The following is a 19,977-nucleotide window of genomic DNA, read 5'->3' on the forward strand; positions in this document are numbered from 1 at the left end:
AAGGCAGGTCTGTTTTTCTTGGTTTGTTTAAAATAGGATATATTTATAAAGTATTCAGTTTTGATGCTAAAGACTAAGAGAGTTTGAAGGAGCAGAAGAGAAGGAAGCTAACCGTGTAGTTAGGTTTCTGAGACCACTCCAGGGCTATCTGACCTTAGATCTGAGGGAGGCATGTGTCTTCCATTAGGACAGGGGCTGTGCAAGATGGGTGAGCAGGAATGTTTCTAAACTGCATTGCTTTATAGTCAAAAAAAGAATTTGGGGCTTTGTATTATAATTAGAATCACAAGCTATTTTCTTTTAAGCAAAAGTAATAGCTTACTTTCATAGTACTTTTGTACTGTGAAATGTTCTTGATCTGCCATGTAGAGACTATTTTGCTTCCCAGTGATCTCTTAGGGCTTATGAAAAAAAGTATCAAATTTTTGAAGGCACTTTACAAAATTAAAGAATTTTAAAGTGCTAAGTACTTTATGTAATCATTCACCTTAACCTCATAATTTTGGGACCATTTTGCTCCCAACTCAGTGGGGATTTTATGACTCATATCTGTTTTTTTTTTTTCCTATGGTTTTTTACTTTCTGATTTTTATTTCCTCCTTCCGTGGATTTTTACCAGTTCAGCAATAGTAATTACTGTTGAATTATTTATTGTAGATAAAGCAGAAATAAAGTGAAACCAAATTGTCTAGCATAAGTAAAATTTTCTTTTGGTTTACCATGAAAATTGTCATTTTTATTTTCTGTGTAACAGAGGATAAAGATTATAGAGTTAGGCTAATTCATTGTACATTCAATCATTTGGGATATCTTAGATTTTGAGGAAATTGTATTACTTAAGGAAGTTACCTAATCATTCTAAACCTTATTAATCATATCTGTAAAGTAAGAACAATGCCTATATACAGAATTATCTGTCCCATTTCATAGTTACTGTGAGGTTCATCTGATAATAATATATGTAAACATGCATTGTAATTTATAAAGTATTTTTAAATATATTATGATTTGAAAAATATTAGATCTCAGGCTCTCATGGCCAATTATAAACTCCCCTTCAACTGTAAAGTGTACACGAATAAACATTGTAGGAAATGAACTCTTGGCTGGCATAATGATGCATAAGCATCATTGACCTTCAAGTCGCTATGCTAATCTAAGTCTAATTTAAAATCTTTAAGAAACTCTTCCTTTCTTAAGGAAGGAGGGAAGTTTTTATTATGGCTGATAAACTATGTATCTCTGTGTAGTGTAATGTTTAAAAGTGCCAGCTCCAAAATTAGGTTGCCTTGGATTCAAACCCTGGTCACACCTTTTAGTGGCTAAATGTCTTGCATAAGTTTAAACTCTTGGTGCCTCTGAAAATTTACTCTGAAAAATGGTGGTATTAATAGCACTTTGTCACAGGGTTATTATCTATTAAATGAGATAACACTTAGTGTCTGCCAGTGCTACGTGCTCAAAAACCTTGTTAGCTATTATGTACATGAAATTTACAGCAATATGAATCCATATATAAGAGAATATTTCTAGTAAAGTAAGTACCTGTAAAGAATTAAATTTTACATAGCTAAGTACTGACCGCATCTTTCCATTTAAGTAGCTTCACCCATGGGATTTTAAATACATTCAAAGGAACACTTTCTCTTTGAATCATTATAATAGCTTACTTTTTTGGATGTCAAATTTATACCTAATAAGTAGTTTTCCACCTACCTGTAGACCAGCAGTGGTACTGGTGATTCCTTCCATAACTAAAAAAGGTTTTGAAATATACTGTGCTTCGAAAGAAGGAAGGAAAGGAAAGGAAAAGGAAAAGGAAAGGAAGGGGGGGAGAGAGGGAGAGAAAGAAAGAGAGAGAGAGGAAGGAAGGAAGGAAGGAAAGAGGAAAGGAGGGAGGAAGGGAAGGAAGGGAGGGAAAGCAGGTTTCTGCTCTTAAACGGCAGAAATCTGTGGTGCCAAATCTGGCCACTAGAGGGTGCTGGATAGCCAGTGACCTAGCCCTTTCTTAGAGCCTGAGATCTATCTTGCCCTTGTGAGAGTTCAGGACCTACCACTAATCATCTATGTGGAGCTCAGTGGCATCATGTTTTCTCAGTTCCAAATACCATTAATCTGATAGTGGTTCATCTTCCTTACTTCTCATGGACCAGGGATCGAGCTGAAAGCCTGTTCCCATCTTCCATAAACTTTTATACTCTTGAAGTCAGTCAAGCTTTTCACTTAACCCCCTGCCCTTTCCAGAAGAGGCCCGCCCATTCAGAAGTCACTTTGGTTACAATTCAGTTGATTTAGGAGGATTTAATTTTATTCCATCCTACTGCTTCTGCTTTTGCTACTTTGCCTCAGATATTCTATATGTTAATTTCTTAATGGGATTTAAGATGTTTTACAAAATAGTTACCAATTATTCAATATGTGGTCACTCTGCGAGGTTAAAACCCCACTACTGCTTGAGAATCAATAAACAGCATCTTCCTTTTTTTTTTTTTTTTTTTTTAAGTGAGAGCAGAGATTTGGCAGGGGATGGGGAAACTTCTGCTGTCAGTCTAGCAAAACAGACTAGTGGGAAATCTGCCCTCTCTATTACTAGGTGGCATCATTCAGGATGATACTCATTAAAGGCTAATGAAAGACAAAATTTCTGGTGATTGAAAAATGAGGAGATAGCTAGCAAAATCTGCAGCTGCCTCAATATGAGTCCTCTCTCCGTGGCCACCATGGTTCAGCACAGCTGTCTGTCCTGACTATCAGGCGGGCTGAGAGTGAGAGTGGTCTGCTTAAAAGGCTGGCAGCGAGTCCGGGTGAGATGAGGCAGTGGACACACCTGTGAGGGGATAGCCAGGCTCGGGCCCATGCCCGTTTCTCACAGCTGCCAGTGAGTAGAAGAAATGCGGGGGCTGCTGGCAGCAGGCCTGGGGATGGGCCTAACAGTGACAGGACCGTGCTCTTTAGTTGAAAGAACTGTGGCACGAAGAAGTTTGTTCAAGCGGATGTTCGTAACTGAAAACAGGCTGGATGTTGTGGGAATCCGGAAATGGGCAGTGTAGTGTGGAATAGACTGCAGTTTTTGAGTTCATTTGAAAGTAATTCCTTTGTGCGCAGTATTTTTCAAAACTGCTTCATGCTTTCTGGTATTGCACGTCCACTCTGAATCTAATAAGGCGAAGGAAATTTCGCTCATGATATTCTTGTATAAGAACGCCATGGAGGTTTCTGGCATCTGTTGGTACCAGGCACTAGTCACTCAGTCTGTTAGGTCATTTATTCAGGATTGGGAGCTACATGATACTGTATGTTAATACCAGATAATTTCAGAATAATGATCCAAGTGGATTAGCTACTCTGAATAACAGCATATGTCAGTCACTCGCTAACAACATCTTGTAGAAAGTTCCTCATGAGCACATTGAATTTAACAGCCACATAGCTTTTTTTGTTACTTTTCCACAGGAGGTAAACCAACAGTGTGTCTTTTATTTGGTCAGTAATTAAAGGTGCATTTTTCCTTTTATCCTTATTAAAATTGGAGTTTTTAAGACTGAGCTGAAATTTCATACTGAAAAATAAAATGTAAAGATTTACTAGCATAACTACATTATATTAATGTATATTATTCGAACCAAAGCTCAAATTCTGATCCCCAAGTTTCCACTAGTGACCACAGTCTCCTGGCTTCCCAGTAGATGCAAAGTGAGACTATCCATTCGTCATGAAGTCCCCTCAGTCACAGTTCTCTGCCTCTGCTTCCGTGTCCACCCTGGTAGTGAGTCCACTCAGAAAGAGGTGTTTGGCTCAAGGGAAGATCAAGCCAGAAGTCTTGTTGCATCTGAGACAGGTGGCAGCTTGGTTCAGCTCAGCGCTGAAAAGTTCTGGGAACATTTGGGAGCACGCTCATTTTACAAGGTGGTATTACAGATTTAATTTTGATGCCATGTTCTCTGTTAAATTAGTTGATAACAAAAACAATTTTTAAAAATTTGACTTGGTGCCATTCTCATTTTTTTAAAAAAGACTTTGTGGAAAATTCATTTACTATAGGCATCTAAGTGTGAAGTTTTTAGTTTGCAGTAAACTTTTACTCTAAGCTATTTTGTTTGTAAATGACACTGGCATATTACTTTCTCATCTTTATTTTCGGTGATTTATACATATTAGTTGTCCAGTCTAAGATGATGACGTAACTCACAAACGCTACTGTCCTCTCCCCACACCAGAAAGTTGAAAGTTTGAAACATTTATATTTACATTTGAAAGTTGATGCCTCCTTCATAAGATAAATTTAAGCTAATAATTAGCCAATTTTGGGACTTCCCTGGTGGCGCAGTGGTTAAGAAGCTGCCTGCCCAGGCAGGGGACCTGGGTTTGAGCCCTGGTCCGGGAAGATTCCACATGCCACGGAGCAGCTAAGCCTGTGTGCCACAACTACTGAGCCTGCGCTGTAGAGCCCAGGAGCCACAACTACCGAGCCCACGTGCCGCAGCTACTGAAGCCGGCTTGCCTAGATCCCATGCTCTGCAGCAAGAGAAGCCACTGCAATGAGAAGCCCGCACACCGCAACAAAGAGTAGCCCCCGCTCACTGCAGCTAGAGAAAGCCCACGTGCATCAGGGAAGACCCAACGCAGCCATAAATAAGTAAATAAACATTTAAAAGATAATAATGATTAGCCAATTTTATTTTCACTTAGTCTCATTTTATATTTTCTTTTACTTTAAGTTAGTAGCACTTATGAACATGTATGAAAACGACTATTAATGAAAGAATAAGGGCAGAAGCTATCAGCTTCTGTTTTATTCACTTGGTGGTTTTGCTTTTAAGTTTGCGCGAGACTGATTGTTATTAAAGTAGGCAGCGGTTTTATTTTTTAACATTTTCATAGAAGCCTTCCTATCCTTTTTTCTTCCCCCTATCCTTTTAAATTCCTGAATTTCTTTGTGGGTTTTTAATTGAATCTGTACCTTTGTTTGGGAAATTAAAAATACTGTTTCAGTCACAAATCATGCCATTCTAAAATTGATGATTATGTTAAAATGTTTCTTTTTTGGTAAATTTTATTTTCTAAAGCACATGTGGCAACTAAGGATGAGGCACTGTGATCAAAATTTATTGTTACTCTTTAAGTTTTTAAAAAACTTTTTACCATATTTTGAGTTCATGTTTTCATAAGTAGCTATCAGACCATGATTCTTATTCTATGGTGTCTTAAAAGAACTACGGATTTAGATGCCTCAAAACTAAAGTATTAGGAATCCTGTTCATTTGTAGGTGTTGCTTCACTGTTTTAAAAAATCATGTAATACAGTCTGAGTTTCATGGTTTGTGGTTTTCAGCTGACCTCTATTTTATTTTAAAACCCTTTCTGTAGGTGGGCAAAGTAAATTTTGCATCTTTATGGTATGAAGATAGACATAATTTAAATTGTCAGGATAAGTATTGTGGTATCACTGCAGCAGAAAATTGTATAAACGGTTGTATGCACTCAGGGATATTAGTAAGAATTATGTCCTCCCAGAGCACTTCATTCCATGCATGTTTGCCAAAGGAGTAAACTATGGTATTTATTATCATTTTGAAGAATTTTTTGACAGAAGCCATTTTCTAAGAGAAGAATGAGTTGAAATCAAAATTAAATATATTACCAGACACGCAGAATAAACATGTAATGGAGCATGGGCCTATCCTATAGTGAAATAAATGAAATATGCTGGGTAATATCTCTGGTTTTCCCAGATACTCTTTTTGCTTTTCTTCAGTTGCAAGTGCGCCTGCTTGATCCCACACATACTTTTTTCTTTTTTTAGAGTTAACAGGTATGTACCACAACGTTGAAAGGGACTTTTCCTATTGCCACACACGAGCTCTGTTGTCCACAACCGAAAACAGCAGGCGCTACGTATCCCGTATTCTAAAGAGGGCCACCAACGATTGAGACCAGACACCTCCCTGCAGGGTTTGCTAAGAGCCCCACCATTTTTCATTCATTCAGTATATATTTATTAGGTACCTGCTATGTTCCAGGCAGTGTTCTAGGCACTGGGGATGCAGCTGTTTGCAGAAGTTCCTATCCTAATGTAATTCACAATCTGGCGGTCTAGTGGAAGGGGAAGAAGGTAGCTCTCTTCTTGCTTAGATTAAAGGTGGAGGTGGGGGCACTTCCAGAGAGCCATTCATAGTGATCGGCATGCCTACAGAAAAGGCAGACTGGCCTCTGGTGTCCCAGCCAGTTGCTTGCTAAGCTGGTTGAACTTGCAGACCCACTGATGTGCCTGCCACTAGAGCAGAGTTCAGTGAGCAAGTTCCTGGGAGTCTGGAGGGTCTATTAACATGGATGTCTGCTTCTTTCCCAAAGACTTCTGTTGGCAGAGCCAAGGCCTGCAGAATTACTAAGGACCACGGTGTAGTGTTCTAGGAACGAAGAGACTAGGGGACCTCTCCCCTTCCTTAGGTCCTGGTGGCCCCTGGAGAGTGTAGAAAAGAACCTCTGCAATCTCTGTGGCTCTAAAAAAGGTGATCAGAAGTCAGAATGCTACTGAGGGGGTTTCCAGGCCAGAGGAGACAATACCCCACCCAGGGAGCTGCCCCTCCTCAAGAGGGGTGAGCACCAGGGTAATACCGACCACCACATCAGAAATCCATACACACCCCTTCTGCCCTCCAGCAGCAGGAATCAAGCCAGAGCAGGACCAGGGAAACGTCTCCCCAGCTGACAAGCAACCATTTATGTCAAAAGATCCTTCCCTCTTTCCCAGCTCCTAACACCAGAGAAGAAGTAGACCTTGAGATTGAAAAGAGGTGGGGGAGAAGGTTCTGGGTGCAGATAACATCCCTTCCCGCCAGTCTCTTGGTCTTTCTGTGCAAGCCCGTACTGAGGGGAGGGATGAGATTTATATTTAATATGAGATTGAAGTTTGTAATTGGTCTGGACTTTCAATAATGAAAAGTGACCTGGGACTTCCCTGGTGGCGCAGTGGTTAAGAATCCCCCTGCCAGTGCAGGGGACACGGGTTCGAGCCCTGGTCCGGGAAGATCCCACATGCCGCGGAGCAGCTAAGCCCATGTGTCACAACTACAGAGCTTGCACTCTAGAGCCTTCAAGCCACAACTACTGAGCCCTTGTGCCACAACTACTGAGCCTGCAAAGCCACAGCTACTGAGCCCATGCGCCTAGAGCCCCTGCTCCGCAACAAGAGAAGCCGCCCCAATGAGCAGCCTGCGAACCACAGCGAAGAGTAGCCCCCGCTCACCGCAACTGGAGAAAGCCCGCGCGCAGCAACGAAGACCCAACACAGCCAAAAATAAAAAAATAAAATAAATTTTTAAATAAATAAATAAAGAACAATTCAGTAAAAAAAACAGTTATTCAAAGTGTTAATCAGAATCACCGAAATAAGGAATCAAAACTAATAGAGCTTTTCCATCTGCCCCTTAATTGATCTGGAAAGATTTAATTAGTAGTTGGTTTCGCGTTACTCAGATTTTGTTGCTCTGGGCCTAGAACTTTTTAGCTGCTTACAGTATAGCAGAGTTATGCATGAATTAAGTTTTTCCTGATATTTTTAGCAGGCAAAACTACTTACTAGAAACTGAAAAACATAAAAGGAATGGGTATTCAATTGCCATTGAGGAATGCAACTGAAATTTCATCGTTCTTTTTTTTTATACGGGTGGCTCAGATTTCTGTAGGACAAGATAACTATAGTAACGCCCATCAGCTTGTAGCTCAGTGCTGGATCCAAGCAAAGTAACACATCAAACCAACTATGGGACAGTCTGAATGGACACAGGCAGTCTTGCTTCTTTGTCAAGTGGACGTCATGTTAGTTTTGTCACGGCATATCTCTTTTTATTGATAAAATTATGGCATCTATCCCAAAGGGCTATGCAGAAATGTGTTTATATTTCTAGAGAGCTGATTAAATAGAAAAATGCTTAATAAACATATATATACTTATTTCATAAGGCCAATTATAGCTAAAATACATTAATATCTTTTAAGTAAAATACTCCACGAGGTACAATCTGGGAGGAAAGGTGGGATTTTTTAAATGTTTCCCTATTTTTAATCTATAAACAATCTGTTAATAAAAAAACTGTTTTATTTGATAATTGGCCTTTGAAGTGCTTTTGTAGTTCTTGGGAGACCTAAGAAATTGTTCTCACTAGGCTTTAATCCAAACTTACGTGGGTGGATTCGATGTTGTCTTTGAGTGCCTGTGTAGGCACCGCCAGCTATCGGACCTAGGGTGGGTCACTTGGTCTCTGAGTGTCCTCACCTATAAAAGGGAGTTGGTAATATCTACCCCATAAAGTGATTGTTAGGATTAAATGACTTAATGCACAGGACCTAGGATAGTGTCTGGCCCCTTGTAAATGATCAAAAATCGGCACTTTCCCCTTCTCCTCCATTGATAGCCACAAGAAACGATGTTCTCCCTTTTCCTTGGGAATGAAAAAATCTAAATGTCTTAAATTTACCATAGATGCTCTGAGGTTAAACAGACGCTTAATGCAGTTTCCAGTTACAATCCCAGAATATTTTGTAGTCGTTCAGTCATTCAGCCATAGACAGGGGCCACTCAGCTCAGAACAGGGCTACATGTACAATCTTCCATCCAGATAGGTAAATAGTGTCTATTTGAGGAAGAAGGCTCTGCCAGTAGATTTAATGTTAATGTAGATTTTAAGAACGTGTACGGTGAGGAATTCAGCCTTCCTTCTATAATGTGTCAAGAGTCTGAAATTATCACTCTCTTCATTAGTTTTAAATGTATATGTAGGGTTTCTTTAAGAAAGCTTCAAAGTTCATTGACTTGAGAACTTTTATTGTATTCTTCTCAGTGCCAGAAATTAAATCAGGAAATTCCATAATGTATTGATGTTTTAATGTTTTTTTTTTTAACTTTTAAGTGCTACCTATTATCCCTGTTGCTTAGCAGAAGGCCCCTTACCTGTTCATAGATATCTAAACTAACCAGTGGACTTGACTGGACTTTTGCTAGTACTTTGGTGTGTCTCCCGTCTCATTGTTAGTAAAATGACTGTGGCAGCCTCCATGAATAGTGTTCTGTAAAACCAAACCAGATTCTGTTCAACACAGTAAAAATTTGAGCTAAAGTGGAGTATTAGGGGGAAAAGGAGTATATCGCTCGAGGCCACAAACAACTCAAAACAGTTTGAGGCATGCACTGGTAAATCTTACAAAATGCTGTAGGCAATTCAGCATCAAAATTGCCATAGAAAATTATTGTTGTTAGCCATTCTGTTGCTAGTTCGTATTGTTAGAATTGCTAGCAGATGGGGAAATGGATGAGTCAGGATACAGTATTAGCAGTCCATATTTTTTTAATCACAGGCCACTAATAAGGTCTGTAGCATCTGTGAGATTTATTTAAACAGTTGCTAGGAAGAGTTTGTTTTCCCAGTAAACACAGCAAACCTTATACAAGGGTTTTTTGATTGACTCTTTGACTAAATGTGTTAACGTTAACATGTAAGACCATTTGTTTCATTGTGATGGTTATCTCATTTGACAGACTGATTATACCAGCAACTTGTAGACCCATTAAGTCTTGAAATGTTATCATATTTAAGCATTTTGAAACTTCATGATCCTGTTTCTGCTATTTTTTGAAATTAAGACTTTTTAAAAAGCCCTCATGTAATTAGGACTATTTTTGACAAAACAAAATAATGTAGAAATCTGAGTGTTCCCCCCTTACAGCTTTTAAGATGAAATTGTTTTGGAAAATAATTCCTTCTTACTTAATTTTACTGACAGCTCTTCCTGCTCTAGTCATAAGGATGTTTGCTCTTCTTGGCCATTTGAAATGACAGATATCAGGGGGCAAGACATATTAATAAAAGCAGAGAATAAAATCAATTTCCATAAAAGGGTTTAAACGGAGATTGGGTATATTGAATCACAGGGGCCTGAGAGAAACACATTTTGAGATCTGGGATTATTAAAAGTCATTGCACATGACTAAGTCATTTGTTTAGCAGAAACATGAACTATAAAGTTGGGTTGAGTTAAGCCTCACAGAATCTCACTGCAAAAGAGAACCTTAGAGATGATCTACTCTAACTTCCTTAGTTTAGGTGAGGAAATGAGAGCTAGCTTGCTCAAAGTTACCCTCCTGGTTAATGGCAGAGACATGACCCGACCCTTAGGTCAACGCTGTTTTTTATTATACCAAGTCTGATATTCTTAATCTAGCACGGCCAGAGAGTTCAACAAGTTCAGTCACCACAGATTTGGGGGTGTGCTGCTGAGAAACTTCTTCGGTCTTCAACCTGAACTGAAAGGGAAAATGGTTTTTTAAGTATTCAGCTATGAAGGCCACAGTGAATAGAAAATACCGCACTTGGCATTTCTATACAGCAGTCTTTTAAAATGAAATAAACTGCAGAAGTTCAGCAAAAGATAGAATGGCTATCTTCTTTAAGCTTCAGGCCAGTAAACTAGGATCTCCCAGCTCTTATAAAAAGTTTAAAATAAGTTAAAGAATCTAAGAAAAACCCCAAATTTTTAAAGAATAATAATTAGATAGATGAGTGGATGGATACTTGTTTATAAGTTAAATGAAAAAGTCAAAACTACTTTTTAATGGGAGTCAACATTTTGTTTGAAAATTAGTACAGTTTGGTGTATGAGTGACAGCTTGAATAAGCAGCTCATTTTGTTAATAACAGTCCTAGATTATCACATTTTAATCCAGGAGGTAAAAAGATTACAGATCAAGATCCAAAAATATTATATTTTTCAGTATCCCTTAAAAAAAGAAAACCCAAGATAGGTATTCAGATTGAAAACTCACTTACTAGCTCTTACATAAAACAGTAGCATAAGTAACTCTGTAATGTGAGAAGTTAAGATAGAAAACAAGATTAAATCAACCCATAGATAATTCTGACAGTTCAAACTTTTAATAATTAGAATTATTTCTGAACTCTATGAGAAGTATTGAAAAGCTGCTAATTATTATTAGCAGCACACCTCCAAATCTGTGGTGACTGAACTTGTTGAACTCTCTGGCCGTGCTAGATTAAGAATATCAGACTTGGTATAATAAAAAACAGCATTGACCTAAGGGTCGGGTCATGTCTCTGCCATTAACCAGGAGGGTAACTTTGAGCAAGCTAGCTCTCATTTCCTCACCTAAACTAAGGAAGTTAGAGTAGATCATCTCTGAGGTTCTCTTTTGCAGTGAGATTCTGTGAGGCTTAACTCAACCCAACTTTATAGTTCATGTTTCTGCTAAACAAATGACTTAGTCATGTGCAATGACTTTTAATAATCCCAGATCTCAAAATGTGTTTCTCTCAGGCCCCTGTGATTCAATATACCCAATCTCCGTTTAAACCCTTTTATGGAAATTGATTTTATTCTCTGCTTTTATTAATATGTCTTGCCCCCTGATATCTGTCATTTCAAATGGCCAAGAAGAGCAAACATTCTTATGAATAGAAAAAAAAGTTTCTCAAGTAATGAAACAATATTGTTCTAAAACTCATCGCTTTTTCTGTGACTCTGTTTTTGAAGCAGCTGTGGGCTCTGTCTTTGCATTCGAGTTTTTCCTCTTACTGCATGGCAGCTTATTTGGTCACTTAGCCAAGTCATGTGTCCTCAATGTTTGTAAAGGTTGTCAAACTACAACATTCTTTAACTGTGTTAAGGCCTGAAGATTTAAGAATCATTGTTAGTTGTGCAAGTTATATTTTGTCATTAAGTTCAAAACTAAATTTTGTTAAATAGAATTAGCCTATAACATATAAAAGTCATTTCCAGATGAGTTATTCATTTTTGTACATTTTTCGTATACAGTAAAAACCACAATGTATGCATGTTCTAAAATTCTTTTATTTATTTGACTTAACCAAATTCTAAACTCTGACAAATATAGAAGACTTGATACTACGACACTAGTTTACTCTGCATTTATTTTGGAATTAGTCAACTGGCATATAGTTATGATAATACAGCTACTTTGTATTCCATGTAGAAAGAGGGTTCATAAGTAACATTTCTTTCCTATATAAAAAAAAAAAAATGTAAATTCAAGTTGATTTACCACAAGCTCTATTAATCCATAAACGTAATTCTGAAGGGATTTCCATCTTGCTCTTTATAAATATTTTCAAGAAACTTGATTTTAGTGAAGGAAATTTTCATCACAGCAATATTGACATTAGTTCAGGAAGCTCAACTTTTTCTTCTGATATTATCCTTATTAGCTCTCAGAATTGTTTTAATTTGATTAGTATTTTAAAAGGGTGGTAGTGGATTGTATGGTACTATAGGGTCATTTTTATCATTATGAGTCTGTATAAATTGTTATCTGGTTTGCGCATCATTTTACTACCAAGGCATCGAGCGTACTGTTTCCCAAGAGATTGAAAAAGCTGCTTCTGCCATGTTTCCCACCTCAAACCATTTTTATGCCTGTGGGAGCCTTGATAGCTACAGAAACACAGAGTGCTAAATATGTTATTAGGGCTTAACTGGAAGTCAAAACTCAACCAGAAGTTCATATCTATAAATCATACCCATTTTTATAAGAAGTGAAAATTTTTACCAGTTAACCTCACTTTTTTTTTTTTTTTAATAAATTAATTTATTTATTTATGGCTGTGTTAGGTCTTCGTTTCTGTGCAAGGGCTGTCTCTAGATGCGGCGAGCGGGGGCCACTCCTCATCGCGGTGCGCGGGCCTCTCACTATCGCGGCCTCTCTTGTTGCGGAGCACAGGCTCCAGACGCGCAAGCTCAGCAGTTGTGGCGCACGGGCCCAGCTGCTCTGTGGCATGTGGGATCTTCCCAGACCAGGGCTCGAACCCGTGTCCCCTGCATTGGCAGGCGGATTCTTAACCACTGCGCCACCAGGGAAGCCCCATCCTCACTTTTTTTTAGTCTAGATGACACCATAATCTAGAGTTATTTAGGAATATATGGCTATTTCTGTTCTGTTGACAAAATAAGAAAAGCCTCTGACCACAAATGTTAAGGTTTGGGGGTTATTTTCTGTTGGATATCATAGGCAGATTGTAAGATCAGGGAGAAAATCTTCTTTTCCTGGATAATCTTATCCTCATCAAGAGCTTCAGTTATAAACTAAATGCTGATGATTCCCTAAGTCTGTGTCTTCAGCTTGAATCTTTCTCCTGATTTCCAAAACCCCAAATTATAATCCATATCTGATATCTCTACCTTGATGCCATTAACTCCCCTACCTTATTAATGGTATCAGTCTCTACCCCATGACCCCAGCTTGAAGCCAGAATCATCCTTAACCCTTCCTTCTTTCTGGCCCTTCATAATCAGTCAGTGAACAAAGAAAGGCCTATCAATTGTATTGATATTTTCAAGACTCTCCAATCCCTCTCTTCTTCTCAGTCTCCACTTCCATTTTCCTGGTTCAAGAGTCATCCTCTGAGTAGACTGTTGAACCCGCTAACAGGTCTTCCTGCCTCCATTTTTCCCCCATGGCAATCCATTTTCTCTACCTGCTATTGGAGATATTTTTCTAAAGCTCATTCATATATGATCATGTTTTGAGCACCAATTATGCTCAAAATTATCAAGCATTTCTTTCTTTTCTACAGAAAGTTTGTAGCAACACACTTAAGGCCCTTAGTCATCTGGCCTCTCCTCTCTTTCCTCTCCTAACCCCCTCCCCCATGGATCCTTCCTACATCCCAGCAGTCAGCTGACATCTCGAAAGATGCCAGGCATTTGTGTGCCTTGTACATCTCTGCTCACGCTGTTACCCTTCTCCCCTGTCCTGTTTCCCGACTTCTCAGCTTTCTCCTCCACTAGTGAGTTAGCTGTGCATGGACCTGTCTTGCCAGCTAGATTGCAAGCTCTTTGTGGGGTAGTGTTCTATTCATCTCTGCATCTTCAGTGCTTGGTCCGTAGAAAATATCAATAAATGTTTTAATAAATGAATCCTCTGAAGTTCTCGGATGGCCCACCAGAAAACATAACTATGTATGTATCTCATGTAGTCGAAGTCAGATTTCCTGTAACCTCGACCTTATACAGCCACAAATATGAAGTTAAATTTTAAACACACACACACAACACACACACACGCAAAACAGGTATAACAAGCTTCAGCACTAAAGCCATGCTCTATCTTTCCTAAAGCAGCCTCGAGCTGTCACTCAGAAACTGTTTATTCTTATTTAGTCTAATGCCTTATAGGACTGTTGAATTGCCTTTCTGGTTTGCAATAAGTGAACAGACTTGGAGTAGAGAGAGAAGGATATCCACTCAGTGATGGCAAAGAAAGGAGCTCATAGCTTTCCCTCAAATGAAGATAAAAAGCCAAAAAGAAGAGAGGAAATTAATACATGGTATAGATTAGTCATAGATATTAATAATGATGATTCATCATAAGGAAAGGTTGTTTTAGGTCCTGCTTTAGAAGGCAGCATAATCTGTAAAATACTTTATAAAGATTTTCTGTTAAAAATGGTTGAAACAGTCTTATCACTTAAAGAACTAAGATTTAGATACTTCATGAATTTACTTATTGGAACACCTAATTCCCTAACAATGCCAGCTGATGGTTCTCTAGTATCACAGACCTGTTTTTCACAAATTCTGCATATTGATAATATAAAAGTCTATTAGAGAAGAAAAATTTTTCTTCTAAGTAGCTTCTTTCTCTGAATTCAGTCCATTCCTTTAGTATAATATTTATAAACTATTGGCAATTTGCCCCAGTAAGATAGTATAAGATATTTATATTTAGTGCAAAAATTGTTTGCTTTGTATGATGTTATGCCTCCTAATTATAGTGTAACCCATTCCTTTGAGTCATTTATTCTGTATTCCTGTTTATCTACCCACCTTTGTGTCTTCATATTTAGCAGTATAGTTTAATAGTTTCTAGGTATGTATACAAGCTCTAAAGTTTAAATATTTTTGGAATACCTGGGGGTAGACGTGAAACCCATGCATAAAAAATCAATTATAAAATAGTCCATGAGTCTAGAATCAAATACTAAATGGTGGTCTTTAAATTTTGAATGTTATATAGAAATTCAGAGATAAGAAAGATAACATAGGCTAAAATAGAGACAAAGTGGAATTGGATCTTATGTAGACGGCACTCAGCCTTGTCTTTCTCAGTGATACGTGGCTGTGTGTGGTCTCTGTTGGCCCTTCATCTCACTATCACAGAAAGCTTCAAGATTCCCTGTTAGCTTATTCTTTATCCCCACAGTGATTTGAACAATAGTGATCAAATAACAGATTAATACTTCCATTAAAAATTAATTACAGGACTTCCCTGGTGGCTCAGTGGTTAAGAATCCGCCTGCCAATGCAGGGGACACGGGTTCGAGCCCTGGTCCGGGAAGATCCCACATGCCGCGGAGCAACTAAGCCCATGCGCCACAACTACTGAGTCTGTGCTCTAGATCTGGCAAGCCACAACTGCTGAGCCCAAGTGCCACAACTACTGAAGCCTGTACGCCTAGAGCCCGTGCTCTGCAACAAGAGAAGCCATCGCAATGAGAAGCCCGCACGCCACAACGAAGAGTAGCCCCCGCTTGCCGCAAACTAGAGAAAGCCCACGTGCAGCAACAAAGACCCAAAACACCCAAAAATAAATAAATAAATAAATTTATTTTAAAAAACAATTAATTACAGCAGAAACTAACACACCATTGTAAAGCAATTATACTCCAATAAAGATGTTAAAAAAATTAATGAAGTATGTAATAATATAATACTATGCTTTCTATATACATGTATATAATAGTATATAATATAATAAGCTAGGGTTTTTTTTTTAAATGATGTTTGACTAAAAAATAACAGGCATATTTTAGATATATACTAGAACTTCTTATACACCAAAGCAAGTGGTAGTCACCTTCAGAGTCATCATCCTGGGAGCCAATGCCTTCTCTCCCATAACACTGTCATTCTTATATTCTTGGAACTCCTCTTCTGCATTTCTTCAGTCTCTGACTCATTCTTTTCAGTATCCTCAGTGGTGACAAACCTTTTTCAGTTGAGAATGGATTTGATTTTGGGAACCAAGGGTCACTTAGGGCCAGGTATGATGAGTGAGGTGGAGGATCAAGCTGAACAATGCTACTCTTGGTTAAGATTGCCATGTGACTGTAAAGTCATGAGAGTGTTTTCTGGCTTGGCTTATAAAGTAACCAAAGACAGTTCTCTTCTGAAAACAAAATACAAGCTGCAAGTGTTATCATATTAAAACCGGGTCTGGATTACTCTCATGTAATTTCCTGCTCCAAAGTTGATCATGGCTCCCTGAAGTCCAAACCTGGCTTTGGCTGGCTTCCAGGACCCCGCCAGCTCCTAGTTTTCTGTCTAGTTTTCTGTCCTTATTAGTTCTTCCTCCTCAGCACAGCAGGCCCTCCCCTCAGGGCCCCGCTCACTGCCCTGAGGTATCCCCGTTTCCAAGGACCAGCATAGTCCCTGCTCCCTAAAGGGAATCATGTCTCCATTAAATTTATAGCAAGGCCCCTCTCTTTTTTGTTGGGAATCTGTTTTTTAAAAAAACAAAAAACAATGGATGCTTTTCCCAGGAAAATGTGCACATGAACATGCAGAATTTTTCACATGAGAAGCTTAGTCACGGATTTGAGTTAAGAACCTGTCACTATAATCTTGTACCACATACAATAGGGCTTAATTGTATAGGGTCTGGCATAAGTCCCTAAATATGTATAGTTGCTAATCTTACCCTTCAAACTAATTTGTAAGTTTCTCAGGCGAGGAAATAGTTTAGTACTTCTGTGCTTCCCTTACCACACCTACCAAGATGCTGAGTATGTAATAGCAAATAGTAGATCATTTTGCTTTAACAGACTTTGTAAAAATCACCTGTCTGCCACCATTGCTTTAATACTTTCTGAAGGAGACAGAGTGTTAGATTTTTTTAAATGTTAATAAGATAAAAAGCCCAGGTGTTAGGTTATATATTTCAGGGCATCCTATAGGCCCTGAGGCAATATCCCTAAAATGTTTCTCTGGAGATAATCCATATCTTGCTGTTTTGACATGTAAATAAATACAGTAAAGCTCCGGATGCCACAGATCCTGTTATGTAGAACAGATCTTATCCCCCATTCACACAGGACATGAGGCCTCTCTTCTGTTGTTACACAGAAAACCAGTAAAGGATGTGCCAGTGGTGCCCCCAGAAGCTAGCATAATCAAACTAAATCATTATAGTCAAACTGTATCATTTAGTCAAATCATATCATTACTGTCAAACTATAACATATACAGTGAACACGTGACAGGTATTTCATTTTCAAATTGGCCAAGCCCATGTCAGAACCTACACAGCACTGTTTGTATCAGGTTTGGGATATTTTGAATCAGAAATTTAAAACCCTGTCTTATCAAAATGCTTGGGGTAAAAGTATTCTAGATAATTTAATGTTCTGGTTAACCAAGTGCTTAAAATTTAAGCATTTGGTAAAATGCAGAAGAGAACGGTTAATTTAACCTGTATTCAATCTTGTCACATTCTTGGGTGATCTCTGCAAGTGTTTATGATTATCGTAGCTCTCCAAAGGTGGCAAGGGTGTGAGAGAGTAGAGTGAATATATCCAGAACATATCCTGGAAGTCTGCTTGTTGACGATGGTGGATTTGTCTTTCTGCCTTTTTTAAAACACACATTTTATTAGCTTATTTTTCTCATTTGTTTTTTCCTAAAAGCAGAGTTTTTTATTGTTTCGTTGCAGATTACTTGAGGTTCTTGCAAGATGTGGCTTCTTGGTTCTTGAGGGGAGGAATTCCTGTTTTAATTGTTGAGCCATATTTCAAATATGACGTAAAGAGTTGAAATATTCATGCTAAAACTCATTAGACTTTAACCTATTGTAGATAATTTTACTATTTTAATATCTTCTTTTTTTTTTTTCTATATCCAGTTAAAAAATCTAAGTTTAGAAGAACTACAGATGCGGTTAAAAGCGCTGGACCCCATGATGGAACGAGAAATAGAAGAGCTTCGTCAAAGATACACTGCGAAAAGACAACCCATTCTGGATGCAATGGATGCGAAGAAAAGAAGGCAGCAAAACTTTTGAGTCTAATTTCTTTTCTGTTTGTTTCTATGACTATTCTGGAGACCAAGAAACCACTAAGAATTGAAGGAATATTATGATTTTTTTTTTTAATCTCTAAAATTTGTGCTCTATGACCAGGCAACAGTCAAAAACTGATGATGGTACAAACCCAGGTAAATCCCCAAAAGACAGAACTTAATACTGTTTCCACTGTGTTTTCATTCTTAAATGATGGAAACAGCAGAAATGCATTCTTCTCTGCATCTGTCAGCTGCATACTGGCACTAAAACTGTGTTGTAAAATGAAGGCTGTGTTTAGAAACCTTGAAAATCCAAAGCTATTGTTTAATTGTACAGCACCGAAGGGCTTTATGTTACAATATTCTTTATTCTCTTTTAGTAGCCTATTTATTGTATCCCTTTAGGTAAATTTATTTATTTATGCTATTTCACTTTGTTCTGTTTTCTAAGGACAAGATCAGGATAGCTTTTGTGAAGGTAGGGACATATTAATAGATGATAATGTACAACCAAATTATACTGTAAGCAGGGAGCTATGGGGTTACTTACATTCCTTGATTTCCAGGATAGTTTTCCAATAGAAGCAAAGCAATAATAGCAATAGTACACAAATGGGCCAGGCATTTTTTATACTGAAGCAATAATTCCATTTTTACCTTCTGAAATTTTAATTTTTTAATTTTTGATGTTTGGTACAAATAGGACTATATATATTTAGGTCATACAGAGCTATAATGTTTAAAACCAAAGAAATCAGTGGAACCCTTGCACAAAAAAGTATGGTAAATATTTTTAAAGAAATAAATCCTTAAGACAAATGTAATTGTTAATATTGTTTCATGTTTCATGTGTAGGTCTGATAGCTAAACTGTATCAAATTGTAGTAAGCTCATCAGATTTATTTCTGTGAGTATGTGCTCAACTGTTACAGACTTTTTTGTTGATTTCACTTATTTCCTGGGAATTGGTAAACGTCATGTGCCTGACCATAACAAAATAGCAAAAACATTTGTACTGAACTGTGCAAGCCTTGGGGACTGAAAAAAAAAAAAAAAAAGATTAAAACCATTAAAAAGAAACTCATTTCTAAGCTGAATGATCATTTGCATGATTGAACCGGGACCAGTCATTTCCTAAACTACATATGGCCATCTTGACAGCATTTGTTCTTTTGTGTGTTTAATTACTATGTTTAAATCATAAAGACAAATAAATGTTACTGTGCCACCCAACACATTTCATCTCTATCTTTTTTTACAACTGATGACCTGGATTCTGTCTTTTCCAGGCAAGGAAGGTATCTTAGTCAGGACAGGCTAGATTATGCAGTGATAACAACTCTAAACCTTCAGTGACTTAACATAACCCAGGTTATTTGTCACTCGTGTGCCCTGCTCCTGTCCTTCACACCCAGGGACCCCGCTGACCGAGCCTCCACCATCTGCAACGCTGGTGGTCACCACAGCAAGGGAAGGAGCCCTGATGAGTCTCACATTAGCTCCAGCCAGCAGTGACAGAAGGTGTGTCATCTCTGGAAACTTCTATTCCTTTTTAAAATGGCATTGTGCCCCAGGTAATGCCTGGAGTAACATTTGTCCTTGCCGTGTTAAGTCCTTACAAATAGTAAATTGTGTAATTGGATACAAATTATAAGATAGTTATAAAATAGTGGTAAATATTGAAGACTTTATAAGGAGTATTAAAAATGAAAACTGAATTTACAGTATATGCTTCAGCTACATCTGTTTGGGAAAATCAGATGAGTCAATCAACTCAAACATCCCACCCTTTTTTTTCCTTTCTTAATTGTTTTTCTTTTCAGTAAACTGCCCAATACCTCGCCTAATTTGATGGAAACAAATGGCTGACTTGTTATAAGCCAAGTAAAGCCA

The 19,977-nt window shown here is 38.0% G+C and overlaps 2 protein-coding genes across 2 annotated transcripts in view; both read left to right on the top strand.

Annotated features, from left to right (window-relative positions):
* STK3 (serine/threonine kinase 3) overlaps positions 1 to 19,317 on the top strand; it is a 315,279-nt gene extending 295,962 nt beyond the window's left edge. Inside the window, exon 11 of the mRNA XM_059901561.1 lies at positions 17,927 to 19,317. Within this exon, the coding sequence (XP_059757544.1) occupies positions 17,927 to 18,085 (159 nt within the window). The 3' untranslated portion in view covers positions 18,086 to 19,317. The remainder of the gene's footprint in view (positions 1 to 17,926) is intronic.
* Positions 1 to 19,977, top strand: part of RPL30 (ribosomal protein L30) — a 451,366-nt gene that overhangs the window by 74,843 nt on the left and 356,546 nt on the right. The gene's annotated exons all lie outside the window — the stretch shown is intronic.

Source organism: Balaenoptera ricei, chromosome 17 (assembly GCF_028023285.1).
Source record: "Balaenoptera ricei isolate mBalRic1 chromosome 17, mBalRic1.hap2, whole genome shotgun sequence".
NCBI lineage: Eukaryota > Metazoa > Chordata > Mammalia > Artiodactyla > Balaenopteridae > Balaenoptera > Balaenoptera ricei.